This window comes from Oreochromis niloticus, linkage group LG14, assembly GCF_001858045.2.
Source record: "Oreochromis niloticus isolate F11D_XX linkage group LG14, O_niloticus_UMD_NMBU, whole genome shotgun sequence".
In the NCBI taxonomy this organism is placed as follows: domain Eukaryota; kingdom Metazoa; phylum Chordata; class Actinopteri; order Cichliformes; family Cichlidae; genus Oreochromis; species Oreochromis niloticus.
In genome coordinates this window covers 14689867-14709142 of record NC_031979.2, presented here as the reverse complement: position 1 = coordinate 14709142, position 19276 = coordinate 14689867, and the positions used below count along the sequence as shown (strand labels likewise).

At 39.3% G+C, this 19276-nt stretch overlaps 1 protein-coding gene across 1 annotated transcript in view; it reads left to right on the top strand.

Annotated features, from left to right (window-relative positions):
* pcp4b (Purkinje cell protein 4b) overlaps positions 1-8823 on the top strand; it is a 44093-nt gene extending 35270 nt beyond the window's left edge. Inside the window, exon 3 of the mRNA XM_013269291.3 lies at positions 8096-8823. Within this exon, the coding sequence (XP_013124745.1) occupies positions 8096-8229 (134 nt within the window). The 3' untranslated portion in view covers positions 8230-8823. The remainder of the gene's footprint in view (positions 1-8095) is intronic.
* Positions 8824-19276: the final 10453 nt, after the last annotated feature.

Sequence of the window (19276 nt, the reverse complement as noted above, 5' to 3'; positions counted from 1 at the left end):
AAGCTTGCAAAGTAATGTTAAAGAACAATGTGGAACTGCTCCACCAGCGGCACCTCCCCCCTCGTTTCAAACAGGCACAGGCGTAATTTCAAACGGGCTCACCTTAGAGATCAAAGTCATCCTTGTATAATTAGCTTGTGACGAGCCCTCAAAGTGAAGATGACCCATTTTCTACACACTTTTTAATTAGCTTTACTGTACTAAATTATAACCATAATGAATTCTTCCTATTCTGTTGGATAATGTTATTGAATGCACACCGTATCTCTGTTTCAGGAGCTGAAAACACAAACAGTATTTCTTCTTCGGGCCTTTGAATGCACCATGTTTTCTGGCTTCCTCTTTCAAATCTGATGCCATGTCCAAGTAGGTTACACAGACGCTTTCTTGCCAAAGCAAGAGAAAAAAAACATTAAAATAAAAAGTAGACATAAAGGGGAAAACCGTACTCATCGATACTGACATGGTCCTCCACGTTTATGCGCATATCGATCGTCTCTCTCGTGGTTTTCTGCGCCTCTCTAGTGTCGCATGGCCTCAGGGGTTGACGATATTTCCTTGACTTTCGCTGACACGCTGGCTTTAAACTATACTCACACATTTCTACCCACATAAATATATATGCACACAGTACATATGAGGATTTTTCATGGCTCCAAATGAGTCTTTGTAGGGTGACTGTGCACTTGAGCACAACTGGTCTGGGAACACAGCCTGAGTGTGTGTTACCTTACTTAACATGCATTTTCCTTCCTTAAGGAGTCTTTTTTTAGTTAGTTTTTGAAATTTAATAGACAAAAAATGTGAATTTTTTTTTTATGTTCATGCAAATGAAAATCGACTTAAAAATGGTTATAATATTTCTATTGTGCTTTGTTCTTTGGGAGAAACACTAAAACCTCTTGGGAGGTTCTATTTGTGTGCACCATATGTCATAGTTAAACAAAATGCCTTCAAATCCAGATCTTTTAGCAACTCTGTTATTTGTTTTGTGTAAAATGTGGTAAAAAAGGCCAAAAACATTCTGAATGGCTTGTTCTGATAGCTGGAGGATATTTCTTGCTTCTTGTCTATCTAAAGGATTCCCAGTCTACTTTAAGCTTCACAGGTATATATGTGGCAGTTGCAGTACTGGGTCCATTTGGATAAGGAGGTGTCTCATTACTGCGTCCTATCTCTTGCTATGCAAATCAGAGGGCAGAGTGTGCCTCCCCTTGTGTCACCTGATCAGTAGTACTGATAGCATTGTACAATGTTACAGTCCAGGCCACACTTTACACTCTTAAGCTCAATTTATGATCTTATATGCTGTAAGTGTCACTGATTCAGGTAACATAGTTGCCAAATAAACCTCCATTCACTGTGACATCTACTTTTGGTGATGCCAACATAGCAAAATCCCAACAATGCTTTATATTGTAAGCTACAGACGCACAGTATTTAACAAGAACGCTAACCAAAAGTAAATACAAATCTCATCCTTTCAGCACCGGAAGCAGCATTTTACCATTTTGTAACCCTTTTTTCCACCTGTGTAACACCTGTGAAGGGGTGTTTCATTGTCAGCCCTGGTATTCACTGCATATTCCTGCCAGTTATAATTCCTGGTGTGTTGCATACTGCTTTCTGAGAATAAGACCCAAAGTGAAGAATTTAGAAGCAAAAGATCTAGATTTTTTTTCTTCACTAAGTTGGTGGAAAAATGTGTTGCATTTTTCTATTTTGTGACATTTGAGAAATAGATGCAGTGATTTTTTAACACATGGAAATAAAATTTCTACAATTCTAATGAGATTGAAAGTCAATATTTGACACAAAAACCTTCACTTTCAGCAACACAGCCTGAATTCTCTTAGTCAAGCTTCCTTGTCATTCCTCTAAGTCGTCTTCAGGAATAGTTCTCTGGCTTCTTGAAGGACATTCAAAGCTCTTTATTGGATGCTGGCTGTCTTTTGTTCTGTTCGCTGTCAAGACGATCCCACACTGCTTCAGTAATGTTGAGGTCGGAGCTCACATTATATTGCACGGTGAATCAAAATGTGGTACTTTTCTGTGTTCATATTTCCATCAGTTTTAAAGGGATCTCCCACACCACTGGTTGACATGGAGCCCCAAACCATGACAGAACAGCCACGGTGTTGTATAGATACTCACTGTTGTACCTGTCTCCTGACCTCCTCCGTACATACTGAAGATGATTTTATCCAGAACATTCAATTTTGGAACTATCGCTCCATCAGACCTGACAGTGTCTGTCAGTCCAGCTCTTGTGTAATTTAGCATAGCTCATCTTTTTTTCTCCCTGTTTCCCCTCCTTAAGAATGGCTTCTTTACAGCCACCTGTTTACTGAGATGATTTCGGACGGGGCTTCAGTGAGAAGGAGTTAAATCAACTGAAGGGAAAGATGCATCTCTCAGGTCCTGTTTTGGATTATTATTATTTTCCTATTTCTTAAGGACATCACTTGCAAATACTGGTCTTCTGCTGTAGTCTATTTTAAGCCTGCCAGTTCCTCTTTTATCCTTTTTGTCCAGTTTCCTCTGATTTTTTAAGAACACGCTGCACGCTGTGCTGAGATATGGTTTTCGGCTCAGAGCTCTTTGGCATTTTTCATACATTAAGCAATATAATATAAGAGGGCTATATGTTATTGTTTTGTAGGTTCAATTAAAGAAATAGGAACAAATTATGTGTCTTTGTGGGATGCTGCTAGTAACAAAATGCGTAAAGTATACAGCGCACACCATTTTACTCACAGATATAATAACTTGCTGCAGTAACGTGGGCTAAAATAGCCGTCCACATGCTGTGTGAAAACTTAATAAGTTCTACTTTACTTTCAACAATCACTTTCTTTTGTCTCAAGGTCTATAAGCCTTCTTTCATGTCTCTCGTCCCCGGCTCACACAAGTCCCTCTCACGGCTCAACTGGTTTTAAGCAGTGAAATCAATAAGATGTCCCAACTTTCACTGGGCTTCAAAGCGGCTTTCAAAAGGCATTCTGAAAGAAAGCCAACCAAGGAGGGTCTTATCATGACTCTTATGAATCTATTCCATTTAAACCAAATCACCTTAGCTTCAGACCTCATAGCAATTAAGCCTAAATTTCAGCAGATACCACACAACAGCACCATGGATTTGTTTATTTATTCTTTTACTTGCTGAAAGTACAAAACCAGACGAGCGGGAGCGGCACCCCGACAGCAGATATTACACTCACATTAAGTAAAGACAGAGACCCTGAAAGGGATGCCAGGGGTAATGGGTTTGATGATCTGTAATGTGTGTCATGAGCAGGAGATGAATCCACAAAATGAGGAGAATGATCTGTCACTGTCACATTCAGCCGTGGCTTCCTGTTTTAAAAAACAGAAGAAAATCCACGCTAAAGACTCGAAGCATTCATCGGGATGACGATGATGTGTTGGCTCTGGGCAAAATTCCACTTTGCAGTTGTTGATGGCAGAGAGAAACTAAATGTTGCCATGGTAATGCCATTTTTAGTGGGTTTTATTCTCTATTTAGTTTTAGAAGTGAGAATAACTTGAACCGCGGGGCCACGTTGAAGCTAAAGGTGGAGGAATAAAATGTAGAATCCCGAGAAAGACGGAGTCGTTAAATGACTTTCAGAAAAACAGAGATTGAAGCAGTCGTGTACAAGAAGCAAATGAAACACAATGACAATGGACAACATGGACAAACCGGGGGACATATGTATGGCAGACAGGCAGAGCTCATGAATGGGTGGGATGGGTGGAGAAGGGCGGGATGGGTGGATGAGAGTCGAGTGATTTGAAAAAGATAAGAAAGTCTAAAGGTTAACAAACCAAAGAATTCAGCTGCTCGTGTAGACAGAGGGAACTAGAAATGTGGGAATGTGTCTGAGAAATCACAATTTCTAACAGGCTGAAAACTGTTCAATATGAGGACAAAGGAAGGAAATGTTCCCAATAAAAGCACCGAAAATATTAAAAGTGAATGTATCTGTACTGTGGTGATTTATCCTTCTATTAATTCTCTTATTTACTGTATGTATTTATTAGTTTATTTTTAGATTAATTTATCTTTTTCTTTCTTTTTTCATAAAGAAATTCTTCATAATCATCCAAACAAAGTGGGCGAATGAGTGGGTCAGTCATGCAGCGTGCGTGACGGCTGATCGACAGAACATAAACAGCGAGTCAGGGCATTGCTAATGAAGGTGCTTAGGTAACATAGCTGAAAAAATAAGGGCTATTTGCTCATTTGTGTGGCTCTGACTGACATGACTAGCGGCGAACACAGAGGTGAGCCCATTTGCTTTCAGTAATCTGGAAGACGTGTTTTTTTTCCTCCCTTGTTAATAATGTTTATAAATCTTCTTTTAAAGACTTTTTCATTACTGCTCTTAATTCATTATAGCAGTTTCCCCTCAGGCCCACAGACAGCATAAAGGATAAATGTCGCTACCATTATGTCACCCATTGGTTTCCGAAGTCCTGCTTTGACTTCCCACTAGGAAAGTAAGTCTAAGTCGTTAGCCGATGAGCATACCACATCAAAATCCTCCATTTTGAAACATGGTATGACCAAGACTTTAAAAAACAGGCTGAAGTTTTTTATTCAATATGGCCCAAAATGAGTGACTGAGACCATAAACTCAACAGTGTTTACAGAGGTCGGGGCAGAAAGCCATTTTTTGCAACCACATCTGTCACCATCTGGTGGCCTTCAAACACCTCCTCACTGGCACAGTGTTAACAAAGTACTGTAAATCTTGCTTGCATTAGCCAATGGGCATGAACTGTTTTATTCATGTTTTCTTGCTCTGCAGTTATCAACTCACAATGATAGGAGTGGTATAGTTTCTACATACTTGGAAAAATGTTGATTAAATTGACCAAAAATAGCATTTTGCCCTTTTGAGACATGATAATGAAAACTAGAATAGTAACTTTTACGTCTTTATTGTGGGACAATCATGTTGGCAACGTAGGATCAAGTAAATAAGAATCAAGTCACACAGGCCAAGAGACTAATACACGGCCATCCGACGACAACTGCTGTGAGGTAAAAATGAATATTCTCTGACCTGTGGTTGATGCCAGTCGCTGAAAAAAACAAGATTGCTAAAGCCACGGTCATGCAGGCCTACAGATCACTCAGTGACCCCCTTGCAAATCTGGGTTTGGTTTGCAGAGGCAGAAGTCTTAATATGATATGTATGAATAAGATTCTATGTTTGTCTGTAGCTTTAAAGGAGTAGAACCTTTGATGCCACTTGGATTCTTAATCAAATCTTTTAGCAGTTTTTGCAACATAAACCGACCACGTTCAACCAGGACAAAGAGATTTTAAAGTATTATAAAAAGGTCAGCTCTTTGATGGATGCATTTATGACTCAAATAAGCTGGACTTGATTTTTTTATGACTTAGCTGAGCTTGACACGATCCCTTCAAGCACTTGAAGGCAGCATCAGATCAGATCCATCCTTTCACTTTCCTCTGTAGTCTGACAGTCTAGATCTCATCCAGTTGTACTGCAAAGATTACGAACATGTTGACACGGCAGAGGGCACAGCTCAATAGGTAATGCCGCTGGGATGAAAACAGCAGGCATCAGAGCGTTGGAAAATTCAATATCAATTAATGCTGGATTCAAAGTGCGACTTGATATAGAGGTTAGTGTTTTCTCCTTGAGCAGCAAGAGAGAGGTACTCAAGTTCAACCCCAAGGGAACCCAAGGATTAGCTGCACGGTCAATACACGAGTCGCTCCTCTGCACTTCTGTCGTGTGTTTCTCTGCCAGGTTATGAAAATGCACAAATGCTTGTAGACCATATTAAGGACAACAATAACAATCAGGTTTTTAAAACCTAGTTAGCCTTAAAATACATGCTGCATATTACCCTAAAATTATGCAGTTAGATATAACTAAACGTTTTTTGGAATTACATTCAAATGCTTTGTATTTTCCACTGTGTAGAAATTTAAAATGATAACCTAACACTGATTTGATTTTGGTATATATATACTCTACCAGTCAAAAGTTTGTCACACATTTTCTTTAATAGTTTTTCTTTATTTTCATGACTATTCACATTGTAGATTTTCACCAATCCAAACTATGAATGAACACATATGGAATTCTGTAGTAACCAAAAAAGAGTGAAATAACTCACAACATGTTTTATATTTTACATTCTTCGAAACAGCCACGCTTTTCTTGGATTGCTGCTTTGCACACTCTTGCCTTTCTCTCGATGAGCTTCATGAGGTAGTCACCTGAAATGGTTTTCCGAAAGTCTTGAAGGAGTTGTTGGAGATGCTGAGCACTTGTTGGCTCTTTTGCTTTCACTCTGCGGTCCATCTCACCCCAAACTTGATTGGGTTTAGGTCAGGTGACTGTGGAGGCCAGGCCATCAGGTGCAGCACTCCATCACTCTCCTTCTTGGTCAAATAGCTCTTTCACAGCCTGGAGGTGTGTTTGGGGTCATTGTCCTGATGAAAAATAAATGATGGTCCAACTAAACACAAACCGGATGGGATGGCATGTCGCTGCAGGATGTTGTGGTAGCTATGCTGGTACAGTGCGCCTTCAGTTTTAAATAAATCCCCAACAGGTCACCAGCAAAGCACCCCCACACCATCACACCTCCTCCATACTTCACGTTGGGAACCATGCATGTAGAAACCATGCGTTCACCTTTTCTGCATCGCACAAACACACGGTGGGTGGAACCAAAGATCTCAAATTTGGACTAATCAGACCAAAGCACAGATTTCTACTGGTCTTCCTTGTGTTTCTTGGCTCATCTCTTCTGAGATTTATATAATATACGACATATTTAGAATTAATTTTTTCTTTGCTACATAATTCCATATATCTAGCTTCATATATTCGATGTCTTCAGTATGTACCTACAATGTAGCAAAAATAAAGAAAAACCATTAAATGACAAGGTGTGCCCAAACTTGACTGGTAGTGTGCATATATATGATCCGTTTTCACTGGGATTACAGTCATGGCCTTTTTGCCAGTGTTGGCTGAGCTCCAGATGGGATTAAGAACTGGTCGTCAATTTATTTCTTGCACTCTGACCTCAGAAAAAGCTGCCCGACTCCCTCACAGAAGCCCTGCTCCACTATTATTTACGCATATCATATGATGTTGTGATAGAGCGCTGAAAGTATCAGTAGGTGAGAACTGTTTGTGAGATTTAATAAATAAATATCAATAGAGAATAGTGCCAGAAATCACATTTCAGAACTAGTAATTGCTCCTAGCAAAACTGATATTGGCCTCATATTGAAAGTCCGTGTGTGTGTGTGTGTGTCTGTGTTTGTGTTGCTGCGTATGCTACATATTATCTGTGCATGTGAGTGTCATCATTGCAAAAGTCTTTTAAACATCAACACTAGCAGGAAATACCAAAAAAGGCAGCTTTAAGTATCTGTAACAGCTACACTGGCAAATGTTTTCAGTCAAACTTTTCGGCTGTGCCAAAAGATGGTGGTCTGATCTGTTAGTTACAGCATTATTACATAAGCTGATGTTGACAGATTATGAGATCAAGCCAGCTATATCCTGCCGACGTTCACACTAGACTAGTTGTCTACACATTACTACTGCAGGTTCACGGAAAAGACCACAGCTTTGGAAATCAGCACCTGTGTGCATGCCTTTTCACCTTGGTAATGTTCTGTTGATGTGTACCTATGAGCCCAAATGAAGGCCAAACTGCTAACGTCAGCCTAAACTTTACTCATGTCCACACAGTGCTGATCATATATAGCAGATGTGCTAGTCTTGAAAGACCTTATATGACCATTAAGTCATACAAAATAACAGAAGCAGTGATCTCTCTACAGTAAGCACTGCCTCGTTATGGGGATATGCTGATGAGGCTTAAAAAAACAACTCAAATTTAAATGTTGATCCAAAAACGGTCCGCGGAGACATCAATAAGTGGAAAAATACAACTTGACCTCTCTCCTTAAGGTTGCTAATCTAATATTGCTTTTCAGAGCAGAGGCCTTACCTGACCGTGGGATAAACTCCAACTTTGTCCACACTGATGAAAGGCTCAAATACCTTTTCATTTTCCTTTCCAGATGCATCCAAAACGGATGTGCCAGAGGACTTTGACATTGACTTGGACGACCCAGAGACTGAAAAGGCAGCCGTCACCATCCAGTCCCAGTTCAGAAAGTTCCAGAAGAAGAAGAAGTGTGATGAAAAGTCCTAGTGAGCACCATGTTGCTCTGTCACTGTGTGCAGGGACGGCGGGCGGAAGCGACGGCACAGCGACGACGGTGTGACATTTGCATGTAAAACAAATTCATACCAGTTGGAACTCAAAGGGTTGCGATGGGGCTGGGGGGGGGTGGTGGAATGCAATAGCCTGTTAATCATATAACATGTCTGTGAATTTTCCTTACCCTATAATTATAAATGCTATTATTTAATATTCGACTACTGTATCAAAAACTAAGTAATAGAGTAAAACGATATGGTTTCTGTCCTGCCATATATGTCCCGTATATCATAAAGTCTAGCTGGTGTTTGTGTTAGAATATGTTTTTGTACTTATACTTCCCCTACCATCCCTTTCTGTACTGCTTTAGACTGTGTTTCCCTAAAAGCACCTGTATTCTTAGTGTGGGTGGACTAAAAGCTAATGTTAGAGTGAAGGTTGTTTTAAGGAAACCCTGCCTGGAGCTTTTTCATTCCGAGCATAATATTTCATCCAGAGGCATTTTTATTTCTTACCTGCATGGTACTATCAAAATGTGTATCAATGTACATTGAATAAATAAAAACTCTGTGTGGAAACTGTGCCGAAATGTGGCTGCTGAATTGTTGCAGTATGCATAGGGACTTTTACTCTGTCTGCGAATAGAAACTGTTCTGAATAAGCTTGGCCTAATGTATTCCCTTCTCAGCTTGATGACCTTCTCCATGTAAAGCCAGGCTAACTGAGTGACTGATTCCCACTGAGCTGCTCTCAGCTTTAGGCATTTGCTAACCTACAACCACCCAACAGCATACACCTCATTAAATGTCATATATTTTAGGTCAAACTCCAGCAGTGATATTTTGTTGTGAAGTGAAGGATTGTAAAAAAAATAATAATAATAATAATAAAATTTAAAAATTGGCTTTTATTGAGTTTTCAGTAGCGATTTGTGTAAAAACTGCATTTGTAGGGGCACTGACATCTGATTTCTGTCTGAACTGCCCGGCTGCTGCTTCATTATTTGATTTTTTTTTATAGTTGTGTAAATTATTCCAGTGGCCAGGATTTCAGCTGCAGAGCTGTCACAAACAAGCCTTACTCCTTTTGAAACTGATTACAGAAACGGCACAAAGCCTCGCATCATTATGCAGTATAGTACACGACTCCGGCACATTATGTGGTTAGCCCTTCCCTCATTAGTCTGTATAAATAAACAAACCAACTCCGGCAAAGACACTGTAAAAGTTAAACCCTGACGTCTGGCTTCAAAAGAATGAAGACCAAAGCACATCGCGCAAAACACACAACTCTAACGAGCAAGTTGTCAATCACTGATGCTATTTTATTTTTGGTAAAAGAAGATGTAACTTTTTCCCATGCTAGCGCCATCGCAATACAAACGGTGATGCCAGAACTTTGACTGTTTAATCAACCACTTTAGTTCAATCAGAAAAATGTGATATTCCATTTTGTTTAAACTGTTAAATGGCCATATCTAGTAGATTCTAGTACGGGTGGTCAGACGCTCAACAATTAGCAAATATTCGTGAAATGCAACAGCTAGCACAGCAATAGTGGCACGTGCGTAAATAGCTGTATTCAACCCTGTCGAAGTTCAGCACTAAACAAGTAAGTTAAATAAAGTGTACTAACAGAAATATCCAGTAATGATGAATATAAATCTGCTAGTTTGCCATTCCGTTTTAGCATACTGATGTTAGCACTTAGCTTAAATGCACATTAGCGCCTGCCAAACCTGTATTATGGTAGCAGAGTTATCAAAGTTTGAATAATGGCAGTGTGTCATATAAGGTGAGTCATCATTAAACAGGTTTATCTGTGATCTGACTCTTTCTGCTGGCCGCATTGTGCTGCTGCGACATCTTACCAGTTAAATAACAAATTCACGACTGCCCTTATGCACCAAATCTTCTTATTCTTTAGAAGATGCTGAAGAGAATAAGCTTGTCAAGGATTTAAACCTGCAAAGCTTATGAAGGTCAGTGGTAACCTTTGCACCCCAGGGAATTGATCCTCACTGCGGATCGGCTTTGTAAGCCTAGGAGGATTAAAGTGCTGAGACAACAGCTACTATTTTCTTATTATTATTAACAGACCAAATACTAAAAGAAAGGGCAACCATTGTATTTTTATATTTAGCTGTCTAGAAAAGCTGTGTAGTATATTAATTACATTTTTGTGCCTTGCTTATGTCCCATGTACCTGCTAACAAATCAATACAAAGCATGTTTGGTGACATAGCCAGGCTTACTTAAAAGCAGCAGTGCGGATGACCTTTGTGTTTTCACAAAAGGTCACTGTGTTCTGGAAGGACTCGCTGCAGCACCCTGTTTGTTTTATTTTCCACCTGATACCTATTAAAAAGCTCCCTGCCAAGTCATCCAAAGGCCCACAGAGAACAGCAGTCCTCCCAAGGGCCAGACTCCCGTTTGTGTTTGTCTCTCCTAATAGAATTAAAATATGGCATTATCATATGGAGATTGTGTTCTCATCTTGCATTATGATAAGTCCCTCTCTTCTCCTCTGACAGTAAGAACGAGAGGATGACGACTGTGTCATCAGTTGTGGGTTCTTCGTCCCCTGACATTTGCCTCGAAGGTGTGCTACTCTCACCTACAGTAGAAACAGCTCTCCAGGGTTGTACAATACAATTAATGTTAGTAGTTTTGGATTTAAAGTCAACAGAGTCACCCTTCTTTGTACTTTACGCACAAAAAAGATTAAAAAATAGTACAGCAGGGATATGTTGCCAGGGTCTTCTTTTTTACTGAGCTGTGTTGGGGAGGCAGTATGACGCACAAGGACGCTAAGAGGATAGACAAGTTGGTGAAGAAGGCTGGCGTGGTGATTGGTACGACTGGGCACTCATTGGGAATTATGATGGAAAGGTGTACGGAGAACAAGGAATGCCATATTTGAAAACAACAGTCATCCTCTGCACAGGAGTTTGGTTAATCAGAAAAGTAAATTAAGCGGTCATCTTATCAGATGATAAGTGCTTTAGGACAGAATGCTTTAGAAGATCTTTTGTTTCTACTGCCAAGAGATTTTATAATGATTTGCCAGCACAAAAGATTCATGACCGGATCCCCACACTACCTTCCAGCAGTAACAACAGTTGAACCATTTATACTCTTTAAACTGTTAATTTATTGAATTGATCTGTGTGTGAGCAATTGGACACCTGAATATCCCGTAGGAGATGAATAAATCTTTATCTTCTTATGTTCAAGACGACCTAGAGAGGAAGGCAACTCAAATAACCAATAAACGCAACCAAGATATGGAGACGAGGATGTCTGTATTTTTTGTAAACTCTCTTGTAACGGTGTAAGGGATATTTTTTTTGCAATTCCCACCATTGTTTACATGCTGTAGCCTACCTGACTATTGTCGCTGCCATGTCTCCTTACTATCCAGCAGGATAACACGCCATGTCACAAAGCTCAAATCATCTCAAACTAGATTATTTATCATGACATGCAGTGAAATAAGGATGAAATTTTCCACGTGTACTGAGAATAGAACAGTGAAACTCACTGTGTGCCTCCTGTTCCTCCTATAGAGACAAATATCACTCCTACAGAAACCAGAATAAACCTTGGAGCATTTTTCGTACCCCTCAGAGTCCGTAAAAGCAGCCTGTAAATGTAGACGCATTAAAATAAACTGGTTTCTGTGCTTATGTCCCAACAGCCACAGACATCAATTTCACACTACAATGTTACTGATAATAATTTATCACCCATGATCTTATGAAAACTGACATTTTCATGATTGGTTTACGCACTGCTGTGCACTTTGCATGCCAATGTATTACCTTGGAAGTCAACCGATCTGCTTTTTTCATGAATATGTGTTTTAACAGCATTATAGAAACATAAAATCTCACAGATTGTTGTAGTGAGACGTGGTTAGTTGTTCAGAGATAAGGATATTTCTGCACGGTAGTCTTATGCTCCCCGGAGATGTGGAGATGAACGATTCCACTCGGTTTGATTCATTAAAATTGCATTAGTCATTAGTATCCTGTCACACCAACAGTAACATGAATCTGATCTAATCGAGTGAGCGTGTGTGCCTGTGAGCGTGATGTGAGGAATTTCGCTGTCAAATACAACAGCCCTCTGTCTGTACCAAAGACTGATGCTTCCTCTGGAATTAGCACAATTATCATTTTCACTTCTAACACTCCACCAGCCAGTTTACCAGCACAAAGGACCAGTAAATACCTAATAAGGTATTTTCCATCCAAAGTTGATTTCTTTTGCACGTCAGCGTTCTTCCGCTGGCAAATCTCGGAGCGAGACGTCAGGAAATTGAGCGCTGATGGATTAAAGCTAAACTTACTTCTCACACTTCAGAACAAAACAAAAATTCTGCCGTCTCTCTAAAATCTGATTAAAACTTGATGTCAGAAACAGAGACAGGTGCCTGAGGAGTTTGAGTTAATGGTTTCATATAACACACACCTCTCTGCTGTTCTGTCTTTCTTGGTCCACCTATTGATGGTTATAGATATGAAGCCCTTCATAAAGCTACAGAAGTTCTAGGCAGCAGCTTTCAGTTTGGGTTTTGGTTTTAGGCGTAAAACAACACAAAAGTTATCCGCAGTTTATTTTAAAGTACACCTGACAGTGTGAGGAACTTCAAGTTCATTCAGTTTATCTTTAACCTCCTAAGACCCGAACTCTTTCATGGCATGCATTTCTAATTTCTCTTTGCTATTTGGGCTGATTGGGACCTGATAAATGTAAGAACAAAGAATTACGTGATTTTATTTATTTTTTTTTTAGGTGATGTTTGTTTCTGAAAGAAATGAGATCCACAAATGAGGACATTCGCTTTAAATTTCGATAGAACAGTGGCAGTATAATGTCCTCGTAAGTGGATATCAGGCCCTTGTAGAGCAAAATTTAGTATTTTGATCTAGACAACCCAAAATGTGATGTCCACATATGTGCACGCCAGGTCCTAGCAGGTTAAAGTTCAGTATTGCGGTGATCAGACCACCGAGTGGTCTTTTTTAAAGATGTTTTCTTTTGGGCACTTGTCCCTTTATTAGACAATTAAATAATAACCTCACGCACTGTCTAACTTACCATTATTTTATTAAAACACAATATTTCAGTCCAACAGACCTTCATCTGGTACAAAAGAACAGCGTGCACGCAATCGCTCCCATCCAACAGGCGGTATTCAGTCATCCAATTAGGGAAAACTGGCTGTCAAAACAGATCAAACGTGTATGCTGCTAATTAGTCTATATGATTTGGATCTATAAAAAATGACAAGTGTAAAGTTTGTGCATATCAATACTATATACATTCTTGTATATATTTGATCATGTACATTCTTACAACAAAATGCAATAAACGGCTTGTGCAAACAGTATATTGAGCTGAATGCTCCCTAAGACACTGAACCATGAAGAGACTAGAACACTATATTTACAGAAAAACAAACATGACTGATGGATGCATCTGTTGCCACTTTATGCACTTTGGTAAAAACATTCAATAGAAAAGCTCCAGCTGGCACAGATTCAAATGTGGGCCACTGCAGTAGATGCTCTAACAATATGAGCACCACAGAGTACCTTTGCTATAACTGGGAAGCATTTTGTGAGTTTTTTGTGTTTGTTTCCACTCCTCATTCAATGATTCTCTTTTTCCTCCCAAACCTGATTCAAACATAGTCCAGAGCCTCAGCCGATCCACACATTTTTGATTTGAGTTGATTGATCAAATTTATTTATTTTTCTTTAATTTTTGGCAATTTTTAATATTTCAGACATCTGTATGTACAAGTGCACATGCCAGACCATGTCCACAACTGCAGCAGGCGCAGCAGTGATACTTCACATTTCTGAAGCGAAGGGGCTGTCTGCAGTAGCGTTGCTTTAACTCACAATAATGCTTCTTCTATACACATCAATTGACTGTTTTCCTTTTTCCAAGGTAGCTTGGTCCAGGACGTGGCCCTCTATGCAAATAGAAGTGTGAAAGGTCTTTAAAGCCTCCCCGGCTGAAAATGAACAATTAAAATAAAGTGCACACAGAGTCAATGAGCGTACCATTGAGCTGGCTGAAAGACCAACAGTGTGGCACAACTTGCAGGATTGCAGACTGAAAACAGACAAGCTGAGCAAGCTTGTACCCTCTTTCAAAGAGAAGTGCCAAAAATTGACTACGCTGCTGGAAGCAGTTCTTTTCTTGAATAACAACCACCAGAAGGAAGAGGCCTTTTCACATCCCGGGAATATGTCTATAGTGCTACCGACAGGAGGTGAAACACCTGAAAGAGCAACCGAGGCAGACAAACGATGAAATAATCGACTTCTGTACATCTTTACTTTACTCCACATCACTGAGACGCTCTTTTCATACCCAGTCATATTACTGGCCTGTTATCAGTTAACCTAATTAACTGCAAAATGTTCTTCCATCTGTTTCTGTTTATTACAACTTCAAATTCTGCCCAAGAACCAATCTTTCTTTGTGATTTGTTGCTGGCATCAGATTCAAAATGAACTAATATGTTTCATGAAATAATAAAATTGGGTTTTGGGGTTGTGTATTGAAGGTGGCCAAGCCATTCCAGACGTGTGTCTGATATCCATCTGTTGGTGTGATTCCTGCTTCACCACAATCAGTGTTGTTCACGTTGCTGTGATGCCACAACTTTAGGACTTTGTCAAACACGATGTGGTTTCTGGAACAAACGGTAAGCTTTTATTAAGTAATTAGAACACTTACATTTACTTTGCATTTGCATTATATGAAGGATTGGCAATATTAAGGTTGTCTTTCCATATTTAGCATCATGCTAGTTTGCTAGTGGCAAAGGTACAGTAGAGGTAAATAAAATAAGCTGTCACATTTGGTATTTTAAAGGAAAATCTAAAAGAGGAAAAAAACGCTGTGAACCAATTTCTGAAAAGCAAAAAGTGCCACCTCACACTCTCTATAGTGAACTATAATTTCCCATCTTCATATTTGTCCTAGAAACCTTATCCCCCGGCAGTACTGCTGCTCCACTGACCCTGTGATTGTGAATCAACCCCAGAAACCAGCTGCTATTTATACCCACTTTTCTTCCTCATTAATGAGACTTCACCTTTGCAGCTACGAATTCCACCTCAAAGGAATTTTTCAATGATGGCAAATTCACTATATACTGTACTCTAAGTATACATTTTTCTAGTAATATTATTGAAGTTTATCAGATGCATGATATCTGTTGGGGAAAAATAACTTCATTGTAAATTTGTGCACTTTTGTATCTATAACAGTTTGTAAGTGAAGGGAAAGAACGTCACAAATACGATTGGACCTTTGTATGCGCAGGCGGAGGTTTAGAAAGCAAGCCTTTTCAGATTAGTAAAGTTGAACTTTAAAATTTTTGTATAAATCAGAATCAGAACACTTTATTAATCCCTAAGGAAATTATGTAAATGCTCACTGTGTAGTCGGCCTTTCATATACACAGTTTACTTGCACTGAAATCGCTCTGTGTGTGAATTAGAGCCTGACTACTCTCACAGCAGTTTGTGAATCAGTCATAAAGATGCAATAGTTAGTTTCCTTTCAGTGATCTTGAATTTGTAAGCAAGTAATTGTTTTAATAGGACGTAGTGTGAGAGCAGGTCTTCCAGAGAGAGCTAGGTGGTGTCAATGTTATGTGTGTTAATATTGTATTTCAAATTGATGAGTGAAAATCAATGACATGTATCACTAGAACCTGGGTCTAAGTTTTAAATACTCACTCTGTGCATTTGGACACACATCACTGCATGTGAGAGTGGGTAAATACATGTTAAACAACATGAAAAACTGTGAAATTAAGGGTTGTGATGTTTCACTCACTGACAGTAGGCCAGGTTGTTGCAACACACATTTGTGATTATGCAAAGTTACACTAAAGTGATTATACACATTTGTAAATCTTATTTTATGTTTGTAGATCATAATGTGATTATGTGGAGTAATTTCTCTCTACATGATAACACGATCAGCAAACCATTTGGTAGTAGTTTTGGCACTGCGGGCAGGTGTGAAGTCCTGCCAAAGACCGAAACCAGCGTCTCCATAAGGCTCGTCAGCAGATGGAAGCACGAAACGCTCTAAAATCTTCCAGTGTGTGGCTGCGTTGACTTTGGACTTGATTAAACACACAGTACCAACAACCACTGACAACAACAGATGATACAACAGCCCAAATAACCACAGACTGCACAAACTTCACACTGGACTTCAAACACCTCATATTCCTCCAGACTCTACAGCCTTGATTTCAATATGAAATTGAAATTTTACTGTCATCTGTAGAGAGGACTTTGGAAAACGGAAAAACAGGTCAGTTCCTCTCAAGGTTGCCATCATCACTGTTGCTTGTGCAACTTTTCCTTTAACACTTTTCCCCTGCAGGCAACCTTCCATTAATATTATTTGATACAGCATTTTGCAAAACGCCAGCTTTCCAGGAATCACCTTCCCTCACCCTCCTCACTGATGATCTGGACAAGTGTTGGATGGTCTTCGCCATGACTGAGGTTGGGGGTGTTTCCCACTTGTGATCTTTCAGGATTGCTCCTGGAGAAGACTGCAGTTTACATCAATAGTCAGATGTCACATCTCATAAATGCTAAGGAAAAAAAAACATCAATAGTGTGAAGCTTTGAGTTTCTGTGCTGCATATGTTGTAGAACTGATGTGAAATTGGCTCCTACAGAGTGTTATTGGTGTCTGAGCTTCTGCATATGTCTCAGAAGCTCATAAAATTACAACAGTTTACATCTGTCTGCACTCGAAAGGAAAAGACTGCATTAATAACCATAAAACATAAATCAGTTGTTAAAGTCTTACATATGGAAATAAAACAGTAGAAATCAATAGAGATGCTTTTATCTAATACAGTGTCTGGCTCAGTTAGCTTTATAGTTAAAGCTAAAAAGTGCTGTTCATGAAAGGCTCTGCTGATTAAGGCTCCTGTCCACACGTGCATGTGTGTTTCGGGAAACAGCTTTTTCTCTGCATCCTTTCATCCACACATCAGTGAGAACAAAGATTTGTGCAAAACTCCTCTCAGGTTGAAGATTTTTAGAAAGTCCATCTCTGCTTTTAAACTGAGGAAAACAAAGATGTTTGCCTGGCCCTGCTGCATGTGTGCACCTGCTCCTCCTAGTATTGACAGCAGACTTTGCTATTGTTTTTAATCTTTTGATTGCCTAACATTTCTGTACAGTTAGGATTATACCACCACCTTTTGCTCTGGCTTGATAGAATTTTTGGCATTTTCATCTGAATGAAAATATTTTTCAAAATAAAAGCAGAAATCTCAGTTTTCTAAAAATACCCATGTATGTATGTGACAGATCTATGAGGTTTTGTTGATTTGTGGTTTTTTGTATATTTAGTCACTGAAGTTTTATGAGCACTTCACGTAGCCTTTGACTTGAGGGGACAGTAAAGTAAATTTGTGTTAAATATCACTCCAGATGTGAGTCTGTGTAAAGTCATGAGACACAGTAAGCACACATTATTGACAACATGCCTCTCTTGCAGACCACCATGATTAAATTATGAAGTATGATGCAACTCTCTGAAAGATTTGCAGTTGTTTGGGTTGCTGGTGTTGCTGAGGAGCATGTGGCTTTTGCTTTCAGACACCAGCTACATTGAAACATTGATACCTTGACCTGAAGCTCATTACATGATATATATAATGATATATATAATGATATAGCAGCTTCGGTGAGAAACAAACCTGCAACACTGGTTATGTTAGTGCTTCACTCAAGTTTATAAAGCTCTAACTCCTTATTGCATGACTCTTTGCCAGTGTCTAATTAACTGTGAGCAATTACAAGAGCCTTTTACGACATCGACTTGGCTTAATCAGACCATCCATCACTTAGTAGTCCATAACACAGGATGTCTTCTTTTAGAAAGATCAATATTGTTCAAACATTTGCAATCTGTAATGTTTTACATGACAGTATTAAAGTTTTTCATTATAATAACAGATATTTGACAGGGATCATAGCTATTAAACCAAGTAATATACTTCTTCTCTATCAGCTTGTGTCCTTGACTGCAGTGACTGGCTGAGCACTCGCTTCTTTTCTTTGAACTATTCTTTTTCCATAGTCGAATGATTGTACACCATACTTCTTTACTTACTTCACTTACTTCACTTAAATCACTTAAAACTTTTTTATAAATGGTGCTTATGGTTCTACAATGACATGACATGAGCAAGGTCTACAAACGTCTAATTACTGATCATGACTGACTGCTAGTTGCAAGGCTTAAGCCTGCCATGAACCGGAAACTGCTGAGCAAAAAGTATCTCCTGCGCCAAAATCGGCACCTTTAAGTGAGTGAAATTTGCAGCTGCCCACATGGTGAAGACAAATGCGTTCTGGAGAAAATTATGCCCAGAGTTATATTTGGAGGAGTGAAGGTGAGGCTTTCAAACCTAAGACCAGTGTACCAGCTGTCAAGCATGGTGGTGGTAGCATCATGTACAGGGGCTGTTTAATTGCCAGTGGTCTGGATAGAATAATGAAAAAGTTGGAGGGTTACCTCCAAATTCTTCAACTTCCCCTCAAATCAACAGCTAGACAGCTGAAACTTAGATACAACTGGTTGTTCAACCAGGTCAATGATCTCAAACACACATCATAACTGGTTTTTGGAATGGATAAAGCATGCTACCATTAAGCTTATAGAGTGGCCTTCCCAAAGCCCCGACCTCAACGCTATTGAAAATCTGCATTATGCTTAAAAACCATGTCTTTACCAAGAAACTAACCAGTCTAAATGAACTCTACCATATATATAATATTCAGTCCGAATTATGCCAGAAACTTGTTGATGGCTACCAATAGTGTCTGGCCATGGTGCAACTTGCTAAGAGACATTTAGCAATGTCTCATTATTGCTGGTGTATGTATATTTTATTCTTTTCTTTTTTTTTTATCAGTGTGGATTAGAAAAAATCCGGAATAAATTCAAACTTGTGCATCCAA